This window comes from Nematolebias whitei, chromosome 19 (genome assembly GCF_014905685.2).
Source record: "Nematolebias whitei isolate Nwh7 chromosome 19, NemWhi1, whole genome shotgun sequence".
Lineage (NCBI taxonomy): Eukaryota > Metazoa > Chordata > Actinopteri > Cyprinodontiformes > Rivulidae > Nematolebias > Nematolebias whitei.
The window spans coordinates 27,390,966-27,418,430 of record NC_056516.1 but is presented as its reverse complement, the minus strand read 5'-3'; the positions used below and the strand labels follow the sequence as shown (position 1 = coordinate 27,418,430).

The following is a 27,465-nucleotide window of genomic DNA, read 5'->3' as shown; positions in this document are numbered from 1 at the left end:
AGATAGATAGATAGATAGATAGATAGATAGATAGATAGATAGATAGATAGATAGATAGATAGATATTTTTCAGGAAGGAGTGATGATGGCATATTGCAGGGAGAGAACAATGTAGTTTTTATTACTCCTTTTTATTACTCCTCTTCAAGCTTTTATGATAGCTTAAGTTTTAGGAAGCATGGACTTTACAGATTAAAACAATATCCAGAACAAACCGAGTTCTAATTTTTATTGCAGTTAACTAATCGGTTTTACATTTGTCTTCTTTTAAAATTAGATTTTGCGAATACATTTTAAATTGTATTGAGAGCACCACTTTTCCACCACCACAGAAAGGGCAGCTGTGGATAAGTGGTTAGAGCAGTCATCCTCCAATGCAAGAGTTGGGGGTTCAATTCCACCTGCAGTCACATGCCGAAGTGTCCCTGGGCAAGACTGAACCCCTCATTGCCGCCTATGTGTGTCCCATCAGTGTATGAATGTGATAAAGCACTGATTGTTTAATAGCTATACTGGAGCACTGTATGAATGGGTAAATGAGCCACATATTGTGTTGTAAAGCACTTTGAGTATCCTGATAAGATAGAAAAGCACTATATAAGTACAGTCCATTTACCATTCTTGAACCTTGTCATTAGGCTTATGTACTGTAGCATTACCAGCACACATATCTGTACCTAAAATAACCTAAAACGCATATAAATGCTCAGTTCTACTCCACATCAGAATATGCCACTTTGAGCTTGTTACTTTCTTTTCAAATTCTTGTCCTATTGTCTAATATATCCCTCAATTATTTAACCATAAGGCGCTTTACATATTTATACCAAAGATTTACAAATTAGACTCTTAAATAGACAACGATAAAACCATTGTGTGACACTTCCTCACACAAGCTCCTACTTAAATCCCTCGAGCTTTGTCTCACATGCAAAAGTTTTGGGTGGAAAAAAAGCCATATAAATCTCAGTATAAGAACTTCTTTACTTCCCTTTACTCTTGAATCAGTGTTTTATTTTTATGAGCTTTGGCTCTTCCACAAGAAATTGTTGTAATTATTGAGATGATCATGACGCTCAAAAAGACTTAAATCTTTACAAGTCAAATCCCTTGTGAGTTTCTATCCTTCGAATGTGCATGAGATACATAAAACTCATGTAAACGCAATGATGCTATGAGCTGAATGGAAGATGTGTGAGCATGGCAACAAGGGAAAACACTTATGATAGCATGTTTGTTTTTTTATCACTGTAGAAAACGCAATTTTGAAAGATTATTTTTATGCTTTTATTGTTGTACATATAGATCAGGACTTGTTATAAGGATAAACCATTCAACTTTTTCTGGTGAAGCTTGTCTAAGCAATTGTCTTTGACTATTTACTAATAAAACCCTGTTAATGTAGTTGTTAAACTTCGTTAAACATGTTTAAATTAGAGTAAAGTCACACCCAGTGATGGAAAAACAATATAATTTGTGCCTTTACTGTATATATGAAGTCTTAAAAATGATCACAGTGTAGTTTGGTTAGGTTCACATTTAGGATTATCTTGCTAGCTTTAAAACGTGTGAGAGAGTGGCTGCATTCCTGGTGTCTGTCAATAAGCTTTCCAGGGGGTCTCTTGATGTTAAATTTAATAAGTCATGCTACAGTAACCACAGCTATTAGATATCACACACATGATGGCACACAGCTGCACAATCCTTCAGTGGCTAGCTCGATTTCTTAAACATTGCAACAAAACAGCACATACAAATATTTCAGCACACTGATAAAGGTTTTTTTTTTTCTCTAAGCATTAACAAAAGCAACATTTTCGACATGCTTTTAGTAAAAAAAAAAAATCAGAATTTATTAATGGCTACAATATAATTGACAGTGACCATTGCATAAGACATTAATTTTTACATGTGTTAACGATAAATGTTTCAAATGGAGCTTAACTCAATGAACTTTTTTGCTGCTGTCTTGGTGTCAAGTTGTTAAAGGACACAGGCATGTCTGATGCTTTTCAAATTTCATTCAACCTTTATTTAGACTGGTTAATCCCATTGAGCCTCGAGGACTCATTTACAAAAGAGACCTGAAAAAGCGAAATTATCAGTAAAAGTATATATGGTGTGTTGCTAATCTGAAGAAAATACTTTTTTAGAATATTTTGGTGGCATATAAATTATATTAGAGTACTCGACTGCCATACATGGTTGTCTACATATGTGGTTATTTTTGATTGAAAAATAGTGCAGCAGCTAGCTGTAGCACTTCTTCTGCAGATCGGGACAATTCCTGAGGAAATATCAAAACATTTCTGCCAGAATGCATTGCAAAATTTAATGTGGTTTAAATAGTAGCAAATAGTTTTATGCATGAACTAATAAATATTTATTTACATCAAATGTGTCTTAAAATGGCAGCAGTCCACTTTGGTCCTGCCACTCAATCTCATTATTATTTTGCGATCTGGTCACAGTTAAACTCCGATTCTCAAAACAGAGGTCATTCAAAGAGCTATGGCTAAATAAATACATTTTCCACTGAATCCACAGACATCATGGGATTTACCTGTATAAATAAAGGTTGATTGATTGATTGATTGATCTAGTGGCAACAATCAAGATGACTCTTTTACATTATCAAGGTTCTTTATTGTCATTCACATCACATGTGGTACATGAGATGGAACAAATTTGTGTACTCAAGGTCCCAGTTACACCCAAAAATAGCAAAAATATAAAGTATAGAAAGAAACAGCATATAAGAATCTAAGATATAGACTAAGATATATGCTAAAGGGATGCTAAACGCTAAACGAACGATAAACCATAGCCGATCCGCTTCAATAATAAAAGTTAATGTATAATATTTTTGTGGCATTTGTGTACTCTTGAATTTCTACTTTGAATAAAATTAAGTCAAGTCAAAGTCAACTTTATTGTCAAAACTGCAATATGTACAGGACATACACAGGATTGAAATTACATTACTCTCAGACTCCTGGTGCAACAATAACCATTTAACATTAAAACATTTAATAAAAATAAGCATAAAATGAAATAATAAAAGTATAATACTGCCTTAAATATATATATATATATATATATATATATATATATATATATATATATGAAATGAAATGAAGTGAAGGTCCTGACCTTGGCATTTTGTAGTAAAGTGGCAAAGCAGCATATGAAGAGAATGCACACAGTATATGTATGAAGTCCTTGATATTTGTATAAGTAAAGTGACATATGCAATAAGGCCAGTAAATATATATATATATATCTATACTGTATATACAAAGTATATATATGAAGAGCACAGTTTTACTAAAAGTAGACATTCAAAGACATTTTTGATGTTACTTGTAGAAAAACAAAGATTTTGTGTAAGATGATATGACAAAAAATGCTGATTGTGAATTTAGTTGGAAAATGATTGTTTCCATGCATCTAATTAGTACAAATAGGTATTCAGTGGTGACACATTGGGTTCTGCAGTTATGTTCAGTGACAGCTATGGCATTTATTTCCTTTTTTAAATGTCTTCTTTACTCATGTCTCTTGCTCTCCATAATGGGTATTGATTTCCTTTTAGGGAAATACTGTAAGGTTGTCTCTCCTCTAGCAGGTTTCAACTTCTGTCTTCGTAACTCTTCAGTTTCTAACCGCTCTCCCATTCTTTCTTCCTTCACGCTCTTTGAAGTTAAAGCACCTTTGCGGATGACAGTTTATAATCCCCGTGTGCAAGCACAGGTGTGCGTGTCAGTCTATGCACGTGTCAAAATGCAGCTTTAGCAGAGTGACAGTGATGTCAGACATATAACGATTTCCTATTGGCTGTCATTCCCCGAGGCCCAACGACCCATTATTGATCCGACCAATTAGCATTCACACCTTTAATTAATACTGAAGCCTGATGTGTGTACAAATACTGTATAGAAACAAGCACACACACACCCTTACACACACACACACCAGAGTTTTAATTAGTGGTAAGGGCAGGCGTTTCTGTGTGAAGAGATAAGGGAATATGAGAGACAAGGCGAGTGATGTAAAAGCAACAGCCTGTTTTATGTAAGGACATTTGATAAGTTAGATCAGATTTGTTTACTGAGTTTTAATAATCCAAACAAGCTTATCTTTATGCTTTTGGAAAGCTACGAAGAGCTCTACCTTTTTGAGTGAAATCTTTTGTGTGATACTCCAGACATTGTGTGTAGTCTACATGATTTTATTTCTAAACTGAAGTGAATTACCCTGCTGGAATTAGTCATGCAACCAATCAATACCCCCTTACAAAAAGCATATCAAAGACTGTAATTGCTAAAAAAAAATCTCCCAATGCACCCTGATGATGAGTATACATAGAACACATTCATGCCTGCAATATCGGTAACACCACAACTTTTTCCATTGTGAATTGATAAAGCCTCCTGGGTAGGATGTGAAATGTCTTCAGCTTCAGAATAGAAGTCCAGTTGTTTTTTGTAACCTTTTTTGATTGATCATGAGCTGGATGACTGAGAATCTTCACTAGTATACTGTCTGATCAAGTTTGACAGAGCCTATTTGTTCTGGCATTCATAGATAGAAAGTTGGCTCTTTCAGGTGGGATCAAACAATACTGACTCCTGCATTGGGTTCTGCATCAAATGAATCAAGCCAACACATAAAACTAAGCCATGACGTTGTTCAGTCCTGATGGCAGCCGCCTGTAAACGCAGGACAATTAGCAACATAAGAGGTGGTGTGCAGCGTTTTTGTTTTTCTTTGTATGCATGTGTATGGGTCTAATGAAGTTCTGTTGGCAGGATGTCTTTAGGGGGAAATCTAATGGTTTATTGAACCAGGCCTCAGAGAAACATTGATCACCGCATCAAGGAGCTATACTCACACCGAGACGTGGATACACACATGAAACACGCACGTTTACCCATGTATATACACGTGCAGTGACTTGCACACGCTGGCACTGGAGTGTGCTCACAGACAGACCGGTGAAGTGGAGGTAAGGAGCTTATAATTGACATCTACATGTTTCTTTGTGAGCAGTCGCAGTTCCACTCATACAATTAAATGCTAGGAAATTGCATGGGTTGAACCAAAAAAAAAAGAACAAAAAATATTAAGCATCTTTTTCAACTGAAATTCATAGATGGATATTTGGTCTACATAAAAAATATAATTATGAGGACTGGGTTAGTGTCTTCCTCAAAAATGATTAACTTGTTTCATACAGTCGCATTTTATTGCATCTTCACTCGGCTGAGTCAAATTATGTAAATCTGTCACATGAACGTTATCTACACTGGATTTCAAAGCACAACCTGTTATTTTTATTTTATTATGTTCATATAAAACGGAGCCCTCGTTGGCGCTGGTGATGAAGTGATTTTTGTACAAAGTGATCTCTAAAATGCCATTATTTAGCCCTGCATTTTTTCTTCAATTGTCATTAAACTGTTTATTGTAAGGCAGGTAATAGTTTTACAATAATTTGGTAAAGAAAAATGTAGGTTACAAATATTTTCTGCCACAGATACGTTTGCCAGATTGGCAGGGAAATGTTCCAATACTTGGCATCGTTATTGTAGTTTGATTTGGCTAATAAGCCTTCCTGATGACAGCTCATAATAAATCCAGAGAAATATTAGTGATCTGCAACTTTAGGTCTGAAATGCCTGATCTCAGTGTATTACAGTGTATTAACTGATCTTTACAGCCACCAGATGATCCAAAGCTTTGAACAGAACAGCACTATTTGGGAGCTCTCAGTTGTTCACACTTTAACTCTCACTCAGAATCTCTTTGTCTCTATCAGATTCACACACCTTCTGCTGCCATGCAGTGATGCTTCCTTCTCCCCATTAGTGTTTTCATAATTATTCTTAATTACTCACAGTAAAACAACACCAAAAGTCTACCAATCAAAAATGATTTCTAGGATAATGCATGTGTAATTGCTGCTTGTGTACTAATTAGAAACAATATTACCTTTGACCATTGGATATGTCCTTTTTTTTGCTACCAAAACATATCACATCCATCCACAGATGTTGTTTTGTTGTCATTTAGTGTTTAAAGCCAGAACTTTCACCATAGATATGTTTTCCTGGTCTGTGTATTCAGGTCTCTTTCCCACAAATGACATGAATAATCATTGTATGGATATTTGGAGAATTCCAAGATAATGTCACTGCTATGGCTTAAATGCTTAAGTAGAACCCAAAGACAAGCATTCGCAGGAGGAAATAAAAACTGTATTTTGAACAACAAAGCCTAAGCCAAAACAATGAGCATTATAGGACCCATGTCATACCAGGAGGATTTGACTATGGACTGTGGAAAACATGGGAGTATAAATGCTGAGGGTGTAGATGAGTAAAACAAACTATATAGGTGTGCTAATTGCTAATGGGATATAAATGGATGAGTTAGAAATGGTGACTACTGAGAATATTTGGTAAATAAAATTAAAAACAAAATTAAACAAAAATCCAACCAACATAACCACAATTCATGTAACTTATAATAGATGAGACTCGTACCCTTTTTTTTGTCTTCTCAGTGAGACAGTTTGACTTGTCATGGAGAGCCACAAAAGAAAGAAAGAACAACAACAACAACAACAAAACAAATGTGAGCAGGCAATAGTTATTGTAAATAATGGCAAAACAATGTATAGATTTTTTTTTTTGTGTGAAAAAAATCACTCCTGAATACATGTGGAATTTGAACAAAAAATACAGAGAAACACAAAAGTTTATGATTATGAGCCAAATGCATTTCCATTTACATCAAATGCCTACTTTACCACCAATATGTATCTTTTTTAACCACTTTGGCAGTCTTCATCACTAATTATTATGAACATATGCCGGTTGTGGTTAAAAAATTGTAGTACTCACTAAACTGTTCTTTTGAGAAAAACAAAACACAAACAGGTCTCTTGTGTAATGTCCAATGAGTGATTCATAGAACACAATAAAACAAACAAGGGAATACAAATACTTGAATGTGTCCCTTATGCGCACGTAACCAAGACATGCACTAACACATTTTTTCTTCTCACTGTTTAATTTTTACCTTTTACTGCAGTAAACCAAGACTAAAAAGAGTTCTGCTGTAGTCCCTCGGGGGGCAATTAGGTAGCCTTTGTGTTTTGATGATGGTTTGAACACACAGATTGTGCGACCATTATCAGGTTTACAGCTTTTCGAAAATCAGCATCCAGTGAGTATTTTGGAACTTGGAGTCTTAAGTACACAAGCAATCACAAGTGAAGTGTTGCAGGAACAGGACTGAGTTTAAAACCAGCTACCCAAAATATTTCCCCTGTTGTGATTGGTAGTAGAGAATAGCCATTATCCTGACACGAACAGTGCAGCAGTATTGGTACTTTGGTTTTACCGTTTTGAGAAGCTTAAAATTACAAGCTCTAACATGTTGTTTCATCTGATATCTTCTGTAAGGGTCGCTATGAATTATTTGGCCATTGTTTTATGTTAGACACCTTTGCTGATGTGATCTGGTCTCAAACCAGAAGTCTCGGGTTTACAAGACCAAGGCACTGACCACCAAGCTATGATAGACTCCTTACAAGCCTTTTTGTATTCCTTTTAAATGTCTTAAAAAACAACCACATTGACATAATCAATTGTTTGTAATTGTCCATGAAACCAGAGATTACTATTCTCTTGGCTTCCCAAGAAAAGGTAAAAGAAATCCTATTTGATAAAATGTGCTTATTTAAAATGATCTATTGCTTTCAGAATCTCTCTACTGATTTTACCCCTCAGGTTTCTTGTTCCAGTCAACAATTTTACCTTTGCATCTTTAACCACAGGGAGTTACCTGGTGACGCAAATGGACTTTGTCTGGAACAATTGTCCTATCCCCTGCTGTTCCACTTACTGGACTGCAGACGATGATGGTTGGTGGAGACTCTGTGTCAGACCATTTTATTACTCAAATTATTTTGCTTGCCCTCTTGTCCTGTTTGATGTCTAAGGAGAGCCAATGCTCATTACCGACTAATAGCTTGAATCCTTTGTATGACAGTTGCCTAACAGAGCAGAAGTAACTTCTTAGAAATGTGGGGAATGAGCTTTGACTAATACGGTGGTTACAGTGATGTATTACTGTTAAGTTGAATGGTAGCAACAAAAAACGTTTTTTTAAAGTTTGAAATTCAGTTTCAAAAGAATTGAAATCATAAAGACTGAGTTTTTTTTTCCCAATGTTGCTAAAATCAAGCATAAAGTATGTTGACATTTGATCCAGTTATACATATATTTTCAGTAAAATTATCTGACAGCATAAAGGTTGATTTAATGTATATATATCATGATTACTATATTTTAGTACCCATAATAGTATGGGTTGATGGAGAGACACTGACACATTCAAGTAGAACTCAAGTGATTTTATTTACAGTGTCAAAAGGGTATAGGTAAAATTTGGAAGGGAACAGAGGACAGGCAAGTATCTTGCTAGTAGGAGTAATATGTTGTATAATGTCCAAGGTGAATCTATTAGGGAGTTGGAAGGGGGGGCTTAAGGGACTCTAATACTGGTTTGATCTTTGAGGTAGTTTAATTTTGACAGTGGATGGGTTTATGATTTTCACAATAGGGAAATGACCGATGAACCTAGGGGTGAGTTCCTTAGCTGATTTGAGGATTCAAGGATCTTTATTGTCATTCAAATCACATTTGGTACATGAGGTGGAGCGAAATTGTGTACACAGAGTCCCAGTTACATCCAATAAAATTATAAAATGTAAAATAAAAACAGTAATAATATCTAAGGTATGAGCTAAGAAAAACGCTAACTAAAAATATGCTAAGCACTAGTAGTACAAAAACAATACACCAAACAGCAGCATGTTGTATCCTTAATGTTAATGTCCCTGGTGGAGAGCCCTACCTTTCACCATATGAGGTAAGCAGGGGCTGAAGACTAGTGCCCGTGTGCAAACCATGTGTTCCATTTTGCAGTACACAATAGGGTCTCCTTGGTTTGCTGCCAAACTATGGAATTTATGAAGGTGATCTTGGACTGAGGGGACCAAGATGTCAGACTCCTGGTAGGGGTACAAAAGTGGAGAATATCCCTGCAACAAATTCCTTAAAATAATTATTCAATGAGGGCCACCAGAAATGTATTTTAGTTGAGTAGCATGCAATTTATACTAGAATGGTAGGTGAATTTTGAAGTATGTACCCTGTCAAGAACCTTACTCTTCACCAACACGGGGATGAAAAGCCTTCCAGGAAGACTAGTACCAGGATCAGGCTAAATTTGTTTGACCTCTCTGATGTCCTTCTCAGTGGCCCAGATCATAACTCCAACAGTGCACAAAGGAGGAAAAATATTGTATTCAGTCTTTGGGAGATCTGAAGAAGAGAACTGATGGGACAATGCATCTAGTTTGGCATTGTGAGAACCAGGTCTTAGGTTATTGTGAAATTGAAATGAAGCCATATAAAATTCAAATTTCTCATCTTTTGCAAAGGGTTGGTTCTCTAGGAAACGCTGAATAACTACCTTGAAGTGTCTGGTGTGTTGCTGTGGCTCATACAACTAAACAGTAAAGAACAAAGAGAAAGCAGAATCACTTGAGAATATCAGGAACTGGCCATAGGCTGGGACTTAAATCTGAGAAGGGACATGACCAAGACTTGGGAAGTGCGGCTCCACTCGGCTCTACTCTTTTCACTTCTTCTCAGGTGTAGGTGATTGCCACTACGTAGAGGCTGACATGTTTCTCTGCTCACTGAACAGGATCGTCAATGGAGAATGGGTGAGATCATAACTGGTCTTTTTGTATTTGAGCCACTCCATCTGTTTTGGTCCTTAATAACCTTATTATTGAACTTTAATTTTGTTAGCTTTTCTTGGCACTGCTTATATGTCCGGGTGCCATGCTTCAGTATCATCTCCAATATTTCTTAGTAAAGGCGTTATTTCTTGTGGTGCCATCTGTCAATACATTGATTAAGTGGAGGTTCAAATGTAGTTTGCAGTTTTGATGGGTGGGTCATCCAGTGATGTAGCTCCACTGGCAAATCAATGGCTGCTCTTTGATTATGTCACAATCTTTCCCTCAAAGCAGCCCGCTTGAAACCTGAAACTATGTGGTCCCATAAACTGAGCTGAGCGGAGTGGATACCAAAAGTGAAGAGGCCGTTAACTGCTGTCATATTGTGCAGAGCCGAGCACAGTTGAGACAGTGGCAAAGCGCCATTAGAGTCTTCATATGATCTCTACAAGTTCAGCTATGTGGCTCCCTGTTTTGAAGAGTTTTGTTTTCAATCATTATGTATGTCAAATTCAGTAAGGAAAATAGAGGAAATATATGAATATACATAAATAATAAGGGTCCTGATATAGCTATTCATCTTGGATGAACAGCAATAATCCTTCAGCATCAGGATTTTGTTACAATGGCACTGACAACCAAGATACCACAGCCCCACACTGTTAAGCTCTGTCTGAAATGGTATTAAAGTCATTGTCAAATTAAAGTCATTTGAATAGCTCAAACTGAAACATTTGTTGACATGTCAAACCTTTTTAGTTTGGAGTCCCAGACTTCCTTTTCGTTTGCTACAGGTTTCAGGCCTGTTTTATCCAAGCTCCTATAAATCATGCATTTTTATTGCATGTGCCTCAAATTGAATTTCTGATTTTTCCTTTTTTAAGTTTAGGTCACCGAAAATTTATATAGATGGTTTCAAGCACTGGTTTTTGCTGTGTACTGAAGCATTTCAGCACCTTTTGTGTTCATGTATAAAACTCGGTTCATCGTTCATAAAAGGTATTGCTGACTGAGGTGTAAAATCTCCACACTCGATGAATCATCCCTCTTTTCATTTGCCACTTCTTTCTTTTTCTCAGGCCTGCTCTCTGTCTGAGTCTTCGTTGTCCTTCACTCCCCCTCTTCATTCCTTTAGTCTGTCATGTCATCTGTCTCACTAAAACCTCAAAAATCAAGGCAGCATTTTCACTTTTTCCAGCTGCTTCACTTTTCAACTTTTACTCAATGCTCAGTTCTTTTACCCCCATATACTTTTTCCTCATCCTTCCTCATGCTTTTTGATCCCTAACTCTTCTTTAATTGCTTGTCTTGGGAGAAATAAAAGTAAATTATTTGTGGGAGAGGATGTTTGATAGTAGCTAGTTTAATCTCTTTTGCATGTGAGCCTTTGTGTGGCCTACTATGCTGGTGTGGAATTGACAAATGCAGATCGTACTACAGATGGCCCATAAAAGCAGCAGCTTGTAATGAAGCAACTGAGACTGAAATCATGGTTATGGTGAACTGGGGAGAGGGTTAGATAAGGAAAGATAGGTGGAAATAAATATATAGAATGGGAGAAATTAGTTTGGAAGTAGTGTGGCTATGAGCAAATAAATAAGAGGGTAAACAGCAGTAAACCATGGAAAAGAGTGTGGCGCCACTGCTGGATGCTGAATAAACTAGTGTAATGAAACTACATAACGCTCACTTTAAACAAGACAGAAAAAGATAGAGAGAATAGGGAGATGGGTAGAAAAGGGTCGAGCAAAGGAGGACAAATGATTTTAGGGTTTTTTAACATGAACATTAGAGCACTTATGTTGGTTTTTAAAACCTGTTACACTTTCTAAAACCAGATATTTAACACATTAAACCAGTGAATGAGACACAGGGGTGCATGGTCAACCCCAGAATCTAGCAATGGTGTTTTTTTGAAGAAAGAGTTAATTTCACTAAAGCAGAAAATGGAACTTCACACTGGGGCTGAGAATGAGCTGGCAGCTAACATGCAGACTGGTAAAATGGATTCTCTGGGTCTCTTTTATTTTAAATCCATGGCTTGTTGCTCATGTCTGTTTAGGAACGTGTAATAAAAATATTCAGTCTTGTTCTGTACCCTTCGGAAAAACGCTTGTGTCTACCTGGATGCCATGTTTCCATCACTGCTGAAATGAACTGGAACTTGTAAATAGCCTTAATTTATGCACTGTTATTGAGTCCAGGAATGAATACTAATTGCATCATTTCCCTATGTAGACAAAGACCAGATGTATGCATGTATTAGTATTTTGTTTCCTGTAGCAGCCTAAAGGAAAGGGGGTGATCTAGAACTGTTTGAAAATAATGATAGCCAATAAGGAATGAAAAATTAATTTAGAACTTAAAGAGGCTAAAATGGGAAACCAGTAAACAGTTTGTGTTGCTAATAGCACCTTTATCAACCATTGAATGTGTGTATGTACATGCACTGTATGTTTGTGTGCTGGCAAAAGTAATTGTGTGCCTGATAGGATACTGAAGAACAAACATGCTGACACTTAGTGGGGCCTCGCTGACTTGCTAATCGATAGGCCAACAGGTCGTGATACTAGGCCAACCTGGCATCCAATCACAATACAACACAGGGGATTGCCAAAGTGATGGATGACCCTGGTTATATGTGTGTGTGTATGGATATGCACATGTGTTAGCTTCCAAATGTGTTACTTTGTCAACATGTGTGTAAAGATAAGCAGAATGTTGGTTGGATGGATTTTTTTAAAGGGTCTTCAGTAAAAGGGTTAGCTTCTGTTTTTTAGTACTCTTGGAACACTAAAACTAAACGTGTTAACCAAAGACCTTACAAAATGTAATTAAAGCACATCGTGGCATGTGTTAGTGTTTGCTTGTTGTTAACTTTTATAGTATTCATCCATTCTCTTTACCCGCTTCTTCCTTTTTGGGTCGCAGGCATCGCTGGTGCCCATGTCCGACAATCGCTGTGCGAGGTGCGGGTGACACCCTGGACAGGTTGCAAGTCCACCACGGGGACACATAGAGACAAACGAGACAAACAACCAGTCACACTCTCACTCACCCCTAGGGACAATTTACAGTTACCAGTCAGTCTAACATGCATGTTTGGTCTGTGGGAGGAAACTGGACTACCCAGAGCAAACCCATGCATGCACGGAGAGAACAAGCAAACTCCACCCAGAAAGACCCTCAGACCGGGTTTTAAACCAGGGCAACCTGCTCGCTGAGAGGCAGCAGCTCTACCAACTGTGCCACCATGCTGCCCCACTTAAAGTAGTAACTCATTCAATTATCTTGTTTTAAACAAACTTGTAGACATGTCAAAAGGGTTGCAAGTTTAACTTTAGCTCTTTTTGCAGTAGTTGTACCTTATTAACATAAGGGAGGATGTCTTCATCAACTTCCCCCCATTTATTGTTGCAAATTCCTATTAACCAACTGGGCAACATCAGTGTAATTGTTTGACTGCTAAAAAACACTGCTTTTTACTTCAAGCAGACATGCCTATTTAGCTGTTCTTCCATTAGAGGCATACCAGTGGCTACACTTTGACTTGCTGCCTCTTTACTTTCACATATCATACTAATGTGCAGTAGCCTGACTATAATGGTGACCTGCAAAAGGGGTGATTTAGGATTGCTCTTACTATTGAAAAATTAAACAATATACCCACTTATTGTAATCTCTTAAGTAATCACAATCACTGTGTCTATGCTCAGAAGCAGGTCCACCAAACCTAGAAAATTAATCACTGCTTATAAATTATAAATATCACCTGTGGGAGTGTCCAGGTTATTGGATGAAGTCCTTAAACTGCACTGTGCAACAATCACATTTACCTCGTTTTAATTATGACCAGAGCAGCACAAATTAGTGTGGAGTTGCGAACAAGTGGCACTGTTAATAATCAGGAGGCTGTAATTTTCCAACAACACACACACAGCTTGTTAAAGCCACTACACAGGTCGAATAAACATGAACATTTACCAGTTCTAGAATTTAAAATACCATACACCCTTTGCCACACAACAAAAACCCCTTTCATGGGGTTTATTTGAATTAACAAACATCTACATTAACAAATTTATTGCATATTTGCATTCAAAAGTGCCTTTTTTCAGGTTTAGACACTACACATTTAGTGTGTTTTTTTTTTAAGTAAGAGCAAATAAGAACTAATGTGTCGCCAATTACTAAAAATATGATGAATGGCTTGGACATAAGTTTGTTCTCGACTTGTGGGATATTTGTAAAATGACTTTAATTTAGAAGACATTTGAATGAAAGTACCAATTAAATCATTCAACAAACCAATCTAAAAGTCACTCTACTGATGCTATTAAATCATTTTAACCTACTCATTAACTGCTTTGTGAATATATTTTTTTCACACATTTTGATTGTTTGATGAATGCAGTTCATCTAAAGTTGTCATTTAGATGAATTTGAAATTTTATTTCAGCTTTTTTTTTAACATTTCTGGAGATAAAAAGAATGCAGATCTATTGTTCCACTGACTTTCATTTAGAAGCTCACTGAGCAAAACCTGCTGCTCTACAACTGCTGATTTTATTGTTTTCTTCTATTCCGTCTTCTCATAACTTCCTACCTTTTTACCTTATTCACTGACTCCGTCCTAGCAGATTCATAGTTCTATCTATCATGTTGGGCATTTTCTGTTTTTCACAATCTCCCCAAGTATTTCTCTCTGTGTTCTTGCCTCCCCCTCACCCCATCTGTTTGGTTCCCGCTCCACTCCTCACCCACCCCTATTCTTGTCTGAACAGTTTCATAGTTGTATCAATCAAGTTCAAACTATAAGATGCGAGTTGCTCCCCTTGCTCCCATCTATATCCCGCTTTATGGCTTGTAATACCTCTTTTCCCTCCCGCTCTCTGTCTTTGTGTCTGTATACGTGGGTGTTTATATGAGCACAACAGTGCTTATGTTTTTTTGGCAGAGAACTGTAAATAGATCTAGAGGGGAAGTGTGATTAGCACCTTTACATTGCCTATTTTTCCTCTGAGGCTCTGTTTAGTCAGTTTTGGGGAGCAATCAAATGTGCTTTTGCAGGCATCGTGCTTGGGAGTATATAATCCTATAGGCTTAAAATATATGTGCACTCAGGGCAAGCTGTCAGAACAACAGTAACTTTATGTTGATATGACAACGTACAGTTCATCTTTCAATCCATCTGTCTCTCTTTTCTTATGCGTGTCTTGCTCATGTTCCAGCTTCTATAGGCTTGCAGAATGTACATGTAAAAAGCAGTGTATGTGTATGGTTTGATCTAACATCGAAAGACATTCTGAGATTTGCAAACCAGTAAAAATATTTTTTCTGACATTTACTTGCATTGACACAAGTCAAGCACAAAACGTATGGCTGCACATTTTGTAAACATCGGTATAGATGACGTGTCCATTAAGGACTCAAGAAAAATTGTTCTAAATTCAGAATGTTTATTAGGTAGAAATAGTGTTATAATATTCAGAAAATATCTTGCCAAGCAATGACATGGGTAACATTTATATTATATTAACTATAATCCAAAGCAATATTTTTGTGCTAATACCAAATTCAAAACTAAAACTTACTTTAGCTTCTATAAACATTGGACAACTGCATAATGTTGTGATCTATACTCAGTTTTTTTGTGTTGATTTAGGTTTTGTGTTGTCTTGTTCTCTGCTTCTTTAATTCTCATTTGGTGTTTCTTTTATTTTTTATCAATTTCTTTATCGTATTCCTCCACTGAGTGTTGATGCTACTAAACTAGTCTCATTAGCTTCCGCACTCAATTGGGGAGTTGTCTGGTAATTATTTTATTTCTGTTGCCAACCTAAGCATAACATTTGATATGTTTATCCAAGAGTCTAATTTTTAATAACTTTAGAATTTTTCCCAATCATCTATCTAATAAAAGACTCAAATTGCAGACATCACAATAAGCTGTTGGGCTGCTGAGATTTTACCTAATTATCTTTACCCACAGTAAATATATTGGCACAGTCCTGAATAAGCTGTTTGATATTCATTGTTGAGGTATACTGCCAGCAGTTACGATAGACATTAATCCTTAGAAATTCCTTGGAGTCCAATTCTATGTATAAGTAGAGGTTTTGAACAAAACTATAATAATTGTTTTGAAATATAAATAGTATTTGCATGACTATGAAATTCAAAATAAATGCAGGAGAGCTCATTTGATTGTGTATAGAATGAACAATTTTGAACCAACAAATTGAAGAAAAAACGTTTGCAAAAGGAAAGTTTGCTGTGGGTTCATAACTGTGTGTAACTATTTTAACTGGCTCATTACATAACTTTTGGCCAGAGATTGGTGAAATTAATCAGCTAGATTGTGGTTTCCAATGTGAATGGCTTTTTTGATTATAGTTGGTTATCTCCTTTATTTAAGTGATTGATCAGTATCAGCAAAGTTAAATATTAATGTCAAATGTTTTATCTGCTGTGATGGACTTGCAACTGGTCCAAGCTATACCCTGCCTCCAACACAACGACCACTTGAGATAGGCACCAGTTATCATACACGGAACAGTGGGCGAAACAAAATGGATTCATAGATGTTTTCTGTTTTGTCTTTTTTTGTTCTTTTCAGAACTCCACAGTACGTCTTGTGGGAATCCTGGTGTTCCACCTAAAGCAGTACTAAGCAGCAGTGGCCGTTTTGCAGTAGGAGATCGTGTGCAGTACAGCTGTGTCCCCGGCTATGTCTTAGATGGTCATGCCACGCTCACATGCATCACCAACGCTGCAAACACCGCAGTCTGGGACTTTCCTGCTCCAATTTGTCGAGGTATGGATTAAATATATATTTATTTGTGCATGAGATGAAGAGTTTTATTCAATTTTTTTACTCAAAAATCCCCCAACAAAAACTAAAAATATAGCAAGACCATAAATAGTGTACCTAATATAAAGTGTTTTTCAAACATTGATTATTTTACAATATACTGAACATCCTGTATTTTTCCCAGATTTTTAGACACTAGCAGATGATTTAAAAATAATATGTGAAAACTGAGAATAAGACTCTTCATTTATTCATTTGTGTGCCGATGTGTGTGAGAGTGCAACGGGAAGACAGACTGCGGATGGATGTTTGCATGTGCATTTTTCAGAAAGTGATGCAGGCAAACCAAGACACACACATACTGTCTGTGTGTATACTTGTGTGTTTGAATGAGTGGGTTTTTCATACTTGAGCATGTGGGAGAACTATATATATATATATATATATATATATATATATATGCATACAGAGAGAGAGAGGTTATATCGTATTGCATTTACATTTTATTATCTTTTGCCAAACAGCAGCTCATTTGGTTAATAATTCTCAGTCATTCAGTGTAGGTAGATTCATATTTAGTGGTGTATGTGTGAATGCAGAAATATATGTTTGGATATATTTTTAAACATAAGTTGATAATTATTTATGACATGTGTTGCAAGGTGTGAATAAATAACACATTAAAGTGATACTATAATGTTTTTTTTATTCCCCATCAAGCTTGTTTCATTTCACACGAAAAAATGTCAGTGTTAGTAACTTCAGCATTGTCTTTTGTAATCATACTGATTTGTAAGTTCACACACTGTATCTTTTATTATCAAAAAGGAGTTGTTTTTTGTTGGTTACTATCCCAGCAGCACTTTTTAAGCAAATACAGTCTTATCAGCATTCTTAAATAATGAGTTTTCAATGTAACACCACATAACACACAGTAGGCTCTTTTATAAAACAGTTCCACAATATAAGGATTTGACCAGTCTGTCATTTTATTGTCTCTGGCAATTCATAAATCCCAGTTAGAGCCAGGGACTTTTCACAAAAACATGACTTTTGAGAAATCAAGCAGTGTGGAAACAAAAGAGGCATGGAGCAGAACTCAGCTACATCGACAATGAGCACAGCCCCCCAACCCCCCCCCCCACCCCCCCCGGTGTCATTTACAAACATAATACAGAAACTCAACTTACTTTATAGACCCTTGTTGTGGTTAACTACTTTTTTTTTAACTAAATAAGAAGCTGCAAGCAATAATCTTCAATATTCCCTTCAGTAATAAATTTGTTTGTTGTTGTTCATTCTCACAACTGGGCACTAACTCTTTATTGTCATCAGTTCATCACATTATATAGCCATGGCACCATGGCTTACTTTTTCACATGATGGCTTTGTGATTATGTCACTCCATGGCACAAAGGCACACCAGGGGTGGGCTGTCTTCTACCTCCTCACCGCCTTGGTCCATTGAGAAGTCAATGTGAGCTGGCCAGAAGGCATTTCAGCCTTATCCTGTGGTGATTTTTAAAAGAGCCTAATGGAACAAGAGAAACAACAACAATAAAAACCCACAGTAGCTTATTTTTTAAATTGCATATAAATATGTCAGAGTCAGAGTCAAAGTTTCTTTATTGTCATTCGCACCTCATGTCATGTCCTCTTCATCAGACTGTCATGCAACAATAAAGTGTCTTCAGTCAGCGGCTTCTTCAAATCCGTTGTAGGACAGACCGCTACAAGATATCCTTCCTGCCCACAGCCATCAGCATCTATAACAACTCATTAATGAAACCAGGATGATGAGTTACCACAACATATAATTTCCCTCTGGGATTAATAAAGTATTTTTGAATTGAATTGAATTGAATGTGGTACATGTGATGGAGCGAAATAATGTACACATGATCCCAGTTACATCCAACAATAAAATGTAAAAGAAAAACAGTGATAACATCCAAGATATGAACTAAGAAAAACATCAACTAAATATACACTAAGCACTAATAGCATAAAAATATATATGTTGAACATCAGCACAAACATGAACATGAGTATGTGTAAGCAGATGAGTAGACATGAACACATCAACATGAAACAGATCAGCAGCAACATGATGTGATTTTTTCACAGTGATTATTCTGGTTAGAGATTCATGAGTCTAAAAGCCTCAGGGTAGAAGCTGTTCCGCAGTCTATTGATTCCACACTTAATGCTCCTCAATCTCCTTCCTGAGGGAAGCGGGGCAAAAAGTGTGTGTGCTGGGTGAGTGGGGTCCTTCATGATGCAGGTGGCCTTCCCTGCATCTGGAGATGTACATGTCTGTGATGGTGAGGAGACTGACTCCAACAGTCTTCTGTGCAGCCTTCACCACTCTCTGCAAAGCTTTTCTTTCTGCAGCTGTGCAGCCTCCATGACACACGTTGATGCTGGAGCACAGGGTGCTCTCCACTGCACACCTGTAGAAGGAGGTGAGGACTGAGCTTCCCAGACCAGCTCGTCTCAGCTGTCTGAGGAAGTAGAGTCTCTGATGAGCTTTCTTGATCAGGCTGGTATGTACACCCAAGTACTTGTAGCTGGAGACCACTTCTACCGCAGATCCTCTTATGTTCAGGATGGTGTAGGTGTTTTGTTCCTTCTGAAGTCCACAATCATCTCCTTTTTTTTCTTCACGTTGATGTGAACGTTATTCTCTTTGCACCAGCTCTCCAGGTGTTCCACCTCTTGCCTGTAGCTGGACTCATCATTGTTTGTGATGCATCCCACCACCACTGTATCATCTGCAAACTTTACAATGTGACAGCCTGGATGGGTAGCTGCACAATCATACATGTGCAGAGTAAACAGGAGGGAGCTCAACACACATCCCTGAGGAGAGCCAGTGCTGAAGGTTATGGTGGGGGTGGAGAAGTTGTGGAACTTCACTAACTGTGGTCTGTTTGTTAAAAAAGTCTAGTACCCAGTTGCAAATGGAGGGGCTTAGTCCTAGTGTGAATAGTTTGTCCATCAGGGTTTGAGGGATCATAGTGTTGAAGGCAGATGTGAAGTCCACAAAGAGCATACGGATGTAAGAGTTTTTCTGCTCCATGTGGTTGAGCGCAGTGTGACCACAGAGTAGATGGCATCCTCTATTAATTGGTTCTCGCAGTATGCAAACTGATGAGTGTCCTTGTTGATGTTGATGGTTGATTTGATGCGAGTCATGACCAGTTTTTCGAAGCATGTAGTGGCTATCGGGATGAGGGCCACTGGCCGATAGTCATTCAGACCGGTCACTGTAGAGCTCTTTGGAATTGGGATGATGGTGTCAGTCTTCAGGCAGGTGGGAACTGTCTCCAGGGTAAGTGAGGTGTTAAAGATATCTGCCAGCACCTCGCAGAGCTGATCGGCACATTCGTTCAGGGATGTTGTCTGGGCAGTTGCTTTGTGCCTAATTCTCCTGAAAGTACTCCTTACTGCTGCTGAGGTCAGGCTAAGATGCTCTTCATCCGGTGGTGAGGTGAGTCTGGTGCTGGGTGGTCTGTTCAGGTCTTCAAAGCGTGTATAGAACTTGTTGAGGGCATCAGGCAGAGATGGGTCTTTGGGGCATTAACTCCTTCCTTTACAATCTGTTATGCACTTAATGCCCCTCCACATGCTCCAAGGGTTTTGTGAGGTGAATTGACCCTTGATCCTCTGTGCATATGTGGCCTTGACCTTCTTAATACCAGCAACCAGTTCTTTCCTTGTCCTACTCAGCTTCTCTGAGCTTCCAGACTTGACAGCAGTGTTCCTGGCTTCCAGCACGGTGCGCACCTCTGCATTCAGCCAAGGTTTTCTGTTTGGGTAGCTTTTAACATATCTGATAGTGGAGATGGTGTCAGTACATGTACTAATGTAACCCAGAACTGAGGATGTGTATTGGTCCAGATCAAGCGATCCTCCATTTTCAGCAGCTTCTCTGAAAACCTGCCAGTTTGTTCGATCAAAACAATCTCTCAGTATGGGGCCACTGTCCTAGATCCAATATTTAACTTTCTTTTGTACCGGTCTGAAATGTCTCAGCGGGGGGCATGTAAGCAGGAGCCAGGAAGATTGAGATGTGGTCTGACAGTCCTAAGTGGGGCGGGGTTCGGCTTTGTATGCATCTTTTGTGTTTGTGTAAACACAGTCCAGCGTGTGGTCTCCACGTGTTGGTATGCACACATGTTGATAAAAGCTTGGGAGACAGTCCTTTAGATTCACGTGATTAAAGTCTCCGACTACCACGTAAAGCACCTCAGAGTGTTTGTTCTGCAAAGAGCTGATTATATCATGAAGTTCTTGTAAGGCGTCATTAACATTACCATCCGGAGGAATGTAAATAACTGTGATGAAAGTCACTGTGAACTTACGGGGTAGATAATGTGGCTGACGTTTCACTGTTATTTGCTCTAAAGCCTTCAAGTATGAGCTGTATACGACAGTACAGTTTGTGCACCAACTTTTACTCACGTAAATGCACACTCCGCCTCCCCGTGATTTCCCCGTTAGCTCGCTGTAGCAATCCACTCAAAAAAAAAGTCTGTCATCCAGCTGGAAGACTGTATCCAGCGTTGTGCTTGTAATCCACGTTTCTGTGAGGCAAAGCACCGCACACTTCATCATCTCTTCTGAGGCGCTCGCTCTCAGACAAAGTAACTCCATCTTGTTGCCCAATGAGCGGATGTTCGACAGAAAGAGAGATAGCATCGGGAGTTTTCCGGCTTTAGCGTTAGCTCGTAGCCTGACCATAACTCCTGCCCAGTATCCTCTCCTCTTAAGCCGGGAGCAGCGCTTCATCTTCTGCCTGCTGGAACGCCTCTTCTGCAGCTTCCATCTAGATGACTTTAAGATCTGCATTCTTCCGATCGTAGCGTGCTGGGCAGCACAGTGGCACAGGTGGTAGAACTGCTGCCTCTCAGCAAGCAGGATACCCTCGTTCAAATCCTGGTCCAGGGGCCTTTCTAGGTGGAGTTTGCATGTTCTCTCCATGCATGTGTGGGTTTCTCCGGGTACTCTGGTTTCCCCTCACAGGCCAACAGGCATGTTAGGCTGATTGGTAACTCTAAATTGTCTCTAGGTGTGAGTGAGAGAGTGAATGGTTCTTTATCGCGTTTGTATGTGGCCCTGTGATGGACTGGAGACCTGTCCAAGGTGTATCCCGCCTCTCGTACTGTGATAGCTGGACATGGGCACTGGCAACCCCTGCGACCCAAAAGGAAAGAAGCGGGTAAAGATAATGGATGGATGGATAACTATGCTTATTTTTTTTCCTGCTTCAGATCAGTTTACATGATATTTTGGCCCTGCCCACTCCCTAACATACACCCTCTTTTGTCTCACCATTCAAAATGTTCTTAAACATATTTAAGAATCTGCAAATATATTGTTTTGTACACTAATTTTGTAAGAACTAAATTAATAAAATATTTATCAGACCTGCTCTCTTATCCACTGAGTCAATGACTCATGGACTATTTAAGTGATAAGGATCTCTGATGGCATCTGCTGACATTGAGTTGAGTAAAATATGTGATGGCTAATATGTCAACAATCTATAATGACGTTACTTGATATGATCATTTCAGTATTAATGCAGCTGTCAGTTTTGGTAGAATGCTCTCTCTTAGGGGCACAATGATATACCAGGAGACTCATGCTTGAGTGCAGGAATGCTAATTAAGGATGACAGCAAAATAAAACACATTAAAAAATAAAACTATTTGTTTAAAGATGTGCCCCTTAACCTGGTTTACTTTGTCACGATACCAGCAGTGAGACGGCAAACTCCAGTGGCCCTGACATTTCTTCGTTCCCCTCTCTACCAGGGTCAAATGGGAAGCTCTCCCTGTTGGACACTGGAGAATAGCCCTGAAATGGCGAAGGGCTCATTACCTCGAGGACTCTTGCACAAAATTTGCATACAGAACCTGAGGAAAGAAAACACAAAAACTTACCAGCTAATGAGATGTCATCTAATAGTCATGAGCTCATTTCACCAAAAACTTTCAAGCCAACTGAGCTTCTTTGTATTTTGTTTGTTTTTTCCCTGTCAACATAATCTAGTCCAAGAATTTTGGTGGCATAGTGGGGTTGAGTTTAACACACTGCCTTTGTTTTTTACTCATACACGGAGGCAAAGTTACAGCTGCAATGGTTGCTGTATGTAAGGGTTAACCAACACTGAAACATGAGTGTGTGATATATGCAGCCACTGGTTTTAGAATCGTAAATGTATAACACAGATCTCACATTGTGTATTGTACAACCCAATGTGGATAGAGGTGACACAGTGGGGTTGAATTCAACCCACTGGCTTTATGCTTTTGAGCTAATAAGTGAGGAAATTTTAGAACTGTAAAATTCGGTATACAAAAGATAAGATGAGATGAGATAAGGTGAGATAAGATAGAACTTTATTGATCCCACAGGAAATTGTTGTGCCAGTGTTTCAGTACAAAGGAACATGCATAAGAAATCACACAATATATAAAAATAAGAGAATATAAAAATGCCAACAATTAAGTTCTAAAACAGGTCAGGTGCAGACAGAAACATTACAGTGTTTATTGTAGTGCAGGATTAATTTTATTGTCCCATGTGTAGAAAGGGAGAGGAGTTGAAACTTTTCTGCTGGATTCCTTAGATAGAGAACTTTACTAATTGGCTTTTATGTATGTGAATGTTTCTGTAAAGTGCCCCGAGACAACGTTGTTGTGACTTGGTGCTATATAAATAAACTGAATTGAAATTGAATTGAAAATTTGATAGCCAGTGGAGAAAGGATTTCCTGTGGCATTCTGTGGTACACCACGGTGGTCTCAGTCTGTGACTGAAGATGTTGCAGGAGTCCAGTGTGGCATGCAGGGAGTGTATTGTGTTGTTCAGGATCTGGAACAGTTTTCTCGGCATCTTCTGCTCAGACATCTCTGCCAGAGACTGCAGTTACACTCCCAGAACAGAAGAATAGCATAGAAGACGACGCTGGAGACCACCGAGTGGTAAAACATCTGCAGCCTGGTCCTGCAGATGTTAAAGGGTCTGACTCTCCTCAGAAGAAAAATGTGACTAGCTTTTCTTGTAGAGGGCATTGGTGTTAGCTGTCCAATCCAGGTGAACCCCCTGGTACTTGTAGCAGTCCACAATGTCCAACTTAGTACCCTTGATGCTGATAGGGTTGCTTGAGGTGGGGGTTGGTGATCTTCTTCCTGTAGTCCACCCCCAGCTCTTAAATTTTTCCAGTGTTGAGTTGCAGGTGGTTCTGTCCACACCACTACAAAGTTGTCCACCACACCTCTATATTCAGCTTCCTGGTCACCAATGATGCAGCCCACAATGGCAGGGTCATCCGAGAACTTCTACAGATGGCGGGATTGTAAGTTGTACTTGAAGTCCGAAGTGTAGAGTGTGAACAAAAACGGCGAGAGGACCGTCCCCTGAGGAGCTCCTGTGCTTCTCAAAATGGTGTCCAAGGTGATGTTCTGCAGCCTCACATACGGTGGCCGACCTGTGAGGTAGTCCCTAATCCAGGTGACCAGCAATACGTCAGGTTAAGCCATCATTGAGGCACAAGGGTGCAACATATGCAACCACTTAATATTTAGAATGGACAATGTACAACACAACTTTTATGTAGAGTACCCTGTGTCAACACCATTAAGTTACACTACATGCCTTTCATGGCATTGGATTCATTTGTCAAAGCAAACATAAGCATCAACTGGTGATTTATGAATGGCCATAGGTATTTGTGGCCATATTGCAAAACGATTTTGCAAAAAGGCCTCAAGTGTCACCCTGATCAATACCTGGAGCAGCACCATAATATTTATTAGTTTAAAAGCAAATCCCATCTGGTTTTGGCTTAAACTAATTCTCTGATGTCCATCTTCAAAATGGGCTAATTCATACAAACAGTTTAAGACAGTGTCTTTGCCAAGATTCCTGACCTGCACTTCTACAGGCAGAAACTGTGATTAATTGCAGGAATGAACTTTACTTCCCCTCCTGAGTAGACTCTAGCTGTAGATCTGATAGCCAACTTGGAGTCAGTCATCCAGAAGAATGACACCTTTAGAAATCAGTCTGAGCATCACCATCCTCCTCTGAGAGGAGATGGATTCACCCCATTGAACTTGGTATGTGCAATAATGAAATACCTTTAAGTTTGATGAGATAAACAAGGGAAATACCATTAAAAAGACTTAAAGGCAGGTAAATACTCAATTATTGAAATCCCAAAAGTATTGACTGATGCAGCACCAACAAAGGTACTTTTTTTTCTCAAACTAATTTAAAATTGAAGCAGTCAGCAGGAGGTATTTGATGGATACTCTGTCAACAAGGTTAAAAGGCAGGCTGGAATCATTCCCGCTACAGGGGATAGACATATGGTATCAACAGCTGGACAAGCTAACAAGCTACAGTTTAGGCCACATACTCCTGATTGAATTTTAGATTGAACTCTTCTTAGTTGTTGTTAGAGTTATTGAAGTATACTGGATGTGTGTGTATATATACTGTATATATCTCAGTTATGTCAGTTCTATATCGCATTATCATACCAAATACATTTTTTTTTATTCCAAAAGAAGAAGAAGGAAAAAAAAACAACACAAAAATAAATGTGTAAATTTGCTCCACTGTGGATTCAAAGACACTTTAAAAGCAACCACAGTTTTCCCTTTAGGCCTGTCTTGTTTATGCACAACAGTCCCACCAAAAACAGTCAAATGCGTGCAATGATGTGCTAAATTGTTGCTCAGCAGCATCAGTAAACTGTAATTTGGGGCTAGAGGGGGAGAAAAGAGGAAAGAAGGGGAGGGGAGAGAAAGGGAAACCAGAGCAAATGGCAACTTGTCAGTGCTGGATTAGCAATGTCTCTGTCACTCTGTCAGTAAGGCTAAGAGGAGCTAAGCTACTAATTTGTTCACACCAACTCAGAAACGCACAATTATTCACACCCACTGTCACTTTCACATACAAACACACACACAAAAACATGTACACAGAGTCGGGTATGGTTTCCTCTTGTGTGTGAGTGTGTGCGGTGACACCTAGAGGCATTCATACCAGCCGTAATAGCTTTCTATCAATTATTCAGTCATGCAATCAAATGCCTGGAGTTGCAGTGCTTTTAGCAATAGCACCAGTAATGTGCTTTCTCTATATCTGTTTCAGATTTTTTTTTTTCCTCTGGGAGTGTGTGTCATTAATCTTGGCCCTTTACATTACACGCTGCACTAGGATTAACATACATTATTCATAAAAATAATGTTTAGAATTTAATCCTCATTCAGTCAGAATAAGTGACTGCTCTGTATTTACATTAATCTTTGACCTTTATGGCCAAATAATGTCATAAGTGAACACTCTATTTTGCTCTAATGCTAAGCCAAGGGATATCTGTGTACGCAGGCAGAATTTAGACATTAACAGCAGAAAATAAATGCAGATTAAATGGACAGATTTCCCATTGTGTGAAACATAGGTACCAGATCAATGGTGCAAAAGGAGCAACTGCATTCTCATTTTCAAAAAGTGGGTGCAAACAAAAGATTTTTTAACTGTTTTTATTCAAAACACATTTTTCCACCATTGGCAATCAGAGAAATGTCAGTCTGACTCAGCCTAAATACCATGTGCCTTTAGCTTGCTTGTCAGTTAGCTCTAAGCCATGAAAGACAGACAATTTAAGCCAAAGTCAAAGTTGTTTATTAAAGTGATATAACAATGCTGAATCTCTTTCTGACAATGCTTGAAAATAGAGTAGGAATCTTTCATTGTCACTTTTTTTAGATGGGTTTGAGAAAAAAATCTTGGTTTAATTCAAGCCAGATTTTGCCTCACTGTAAAAAAAAAAAAAAAAAGGAAACATTTGGCTTTAGTTAGATATATTTAGCTGTGATTAATTAGGCTCAGTGTTGGGAATCCAGACCTCTAACAATTAGGTCCTACTTTGCTTCCATGCATACTGAGCAACAACACTGTTTTGGGGGGCACACTTAAATGGTAAATGGACTGCCCTTATATAGCACCTTTCTGTCCTCTCAAGATACTCAAAACACTTTACAACACAATATTTTACCCATTCATACAGAACTCTACTATATCAAAAACTTTACCAACATAAGCTGACACACAGCTGATATTGTGTGTTGTTTAGTATTTATTTACCAGCTATTTAGTGGGAGTTCTAAAGCTTACCTTAAAACATTTAACCATAATGTTGCAGATACAGAGCGTTCCTTTGCACATAGTTTTTGCACATGTGTGGGATGGAGATATTATGAGAATAAAATGCTCATGCCTTTGGAATACAGCTAAAGCAGACTCTGTTTGAATGAGTAGAAACTTAGAAGGAATCATGATGGACACCTACTTGTTTGGGCTTAAATCCTTTAAATACTCTGATGATCTCATAAACACTAAGTGTGCAACACAGAGGAGAGCAAATGTGGAGGTTAGAGAGATGAGGAGGAGGCAGAAGGAGAGGAAGGAGTGGGTTATTGTTGGAACTGAAAAAGTAATAATGTGTACTGACAAAACTTGAAATTACACTTGCTGTGAAACGGAAATGAAATGAGCGTGCATGGTTGTCTGTGAGTAGTCAGCATAAGATTTAGGCTGCTGGTGCTTTGCGGGCGTGTTTTTGTGTGTTCGCCGGCTTGTGCAGATCATTGGTTCAGCTCATTGCACTAATTCTGCTGCAGTCTAATCAAGCACTAGATGTTTCTTTCTGTCACAAAAGATGACATTGCAGAGTTCACTGTGCTCTGAAACAAATGAAAATCTGTGGCAGGATTCAGCTTTAGCCTGTTAGAAAAAAAAAAAA

At 38.4% G+C, this 27,465-nt stretch overlaps 1 protein-coding gene across 1 annotated transcript in view; it reads left to right on the top strand.

Annotated features, from left to right (window-relative positions):
• LOC119425451 (CUB and sushi domain-containing protein 3) overlaps positions 1-27,465 on the top strand; it is a 504,865-nt gene that overhangs the window by 176,056 nt on the left and 301,344 nt on the right. The window contains exon 4 of the mRNA XM_037692978.1: positions 16,443-16,640. Coding sequence (XP_037548906.1) covers positions 16,443-16,640 — 198 coding nt within the window. The remainder of the gene's footprint in view (positions 1-16,442; positions 16,641-27,465) is intronic.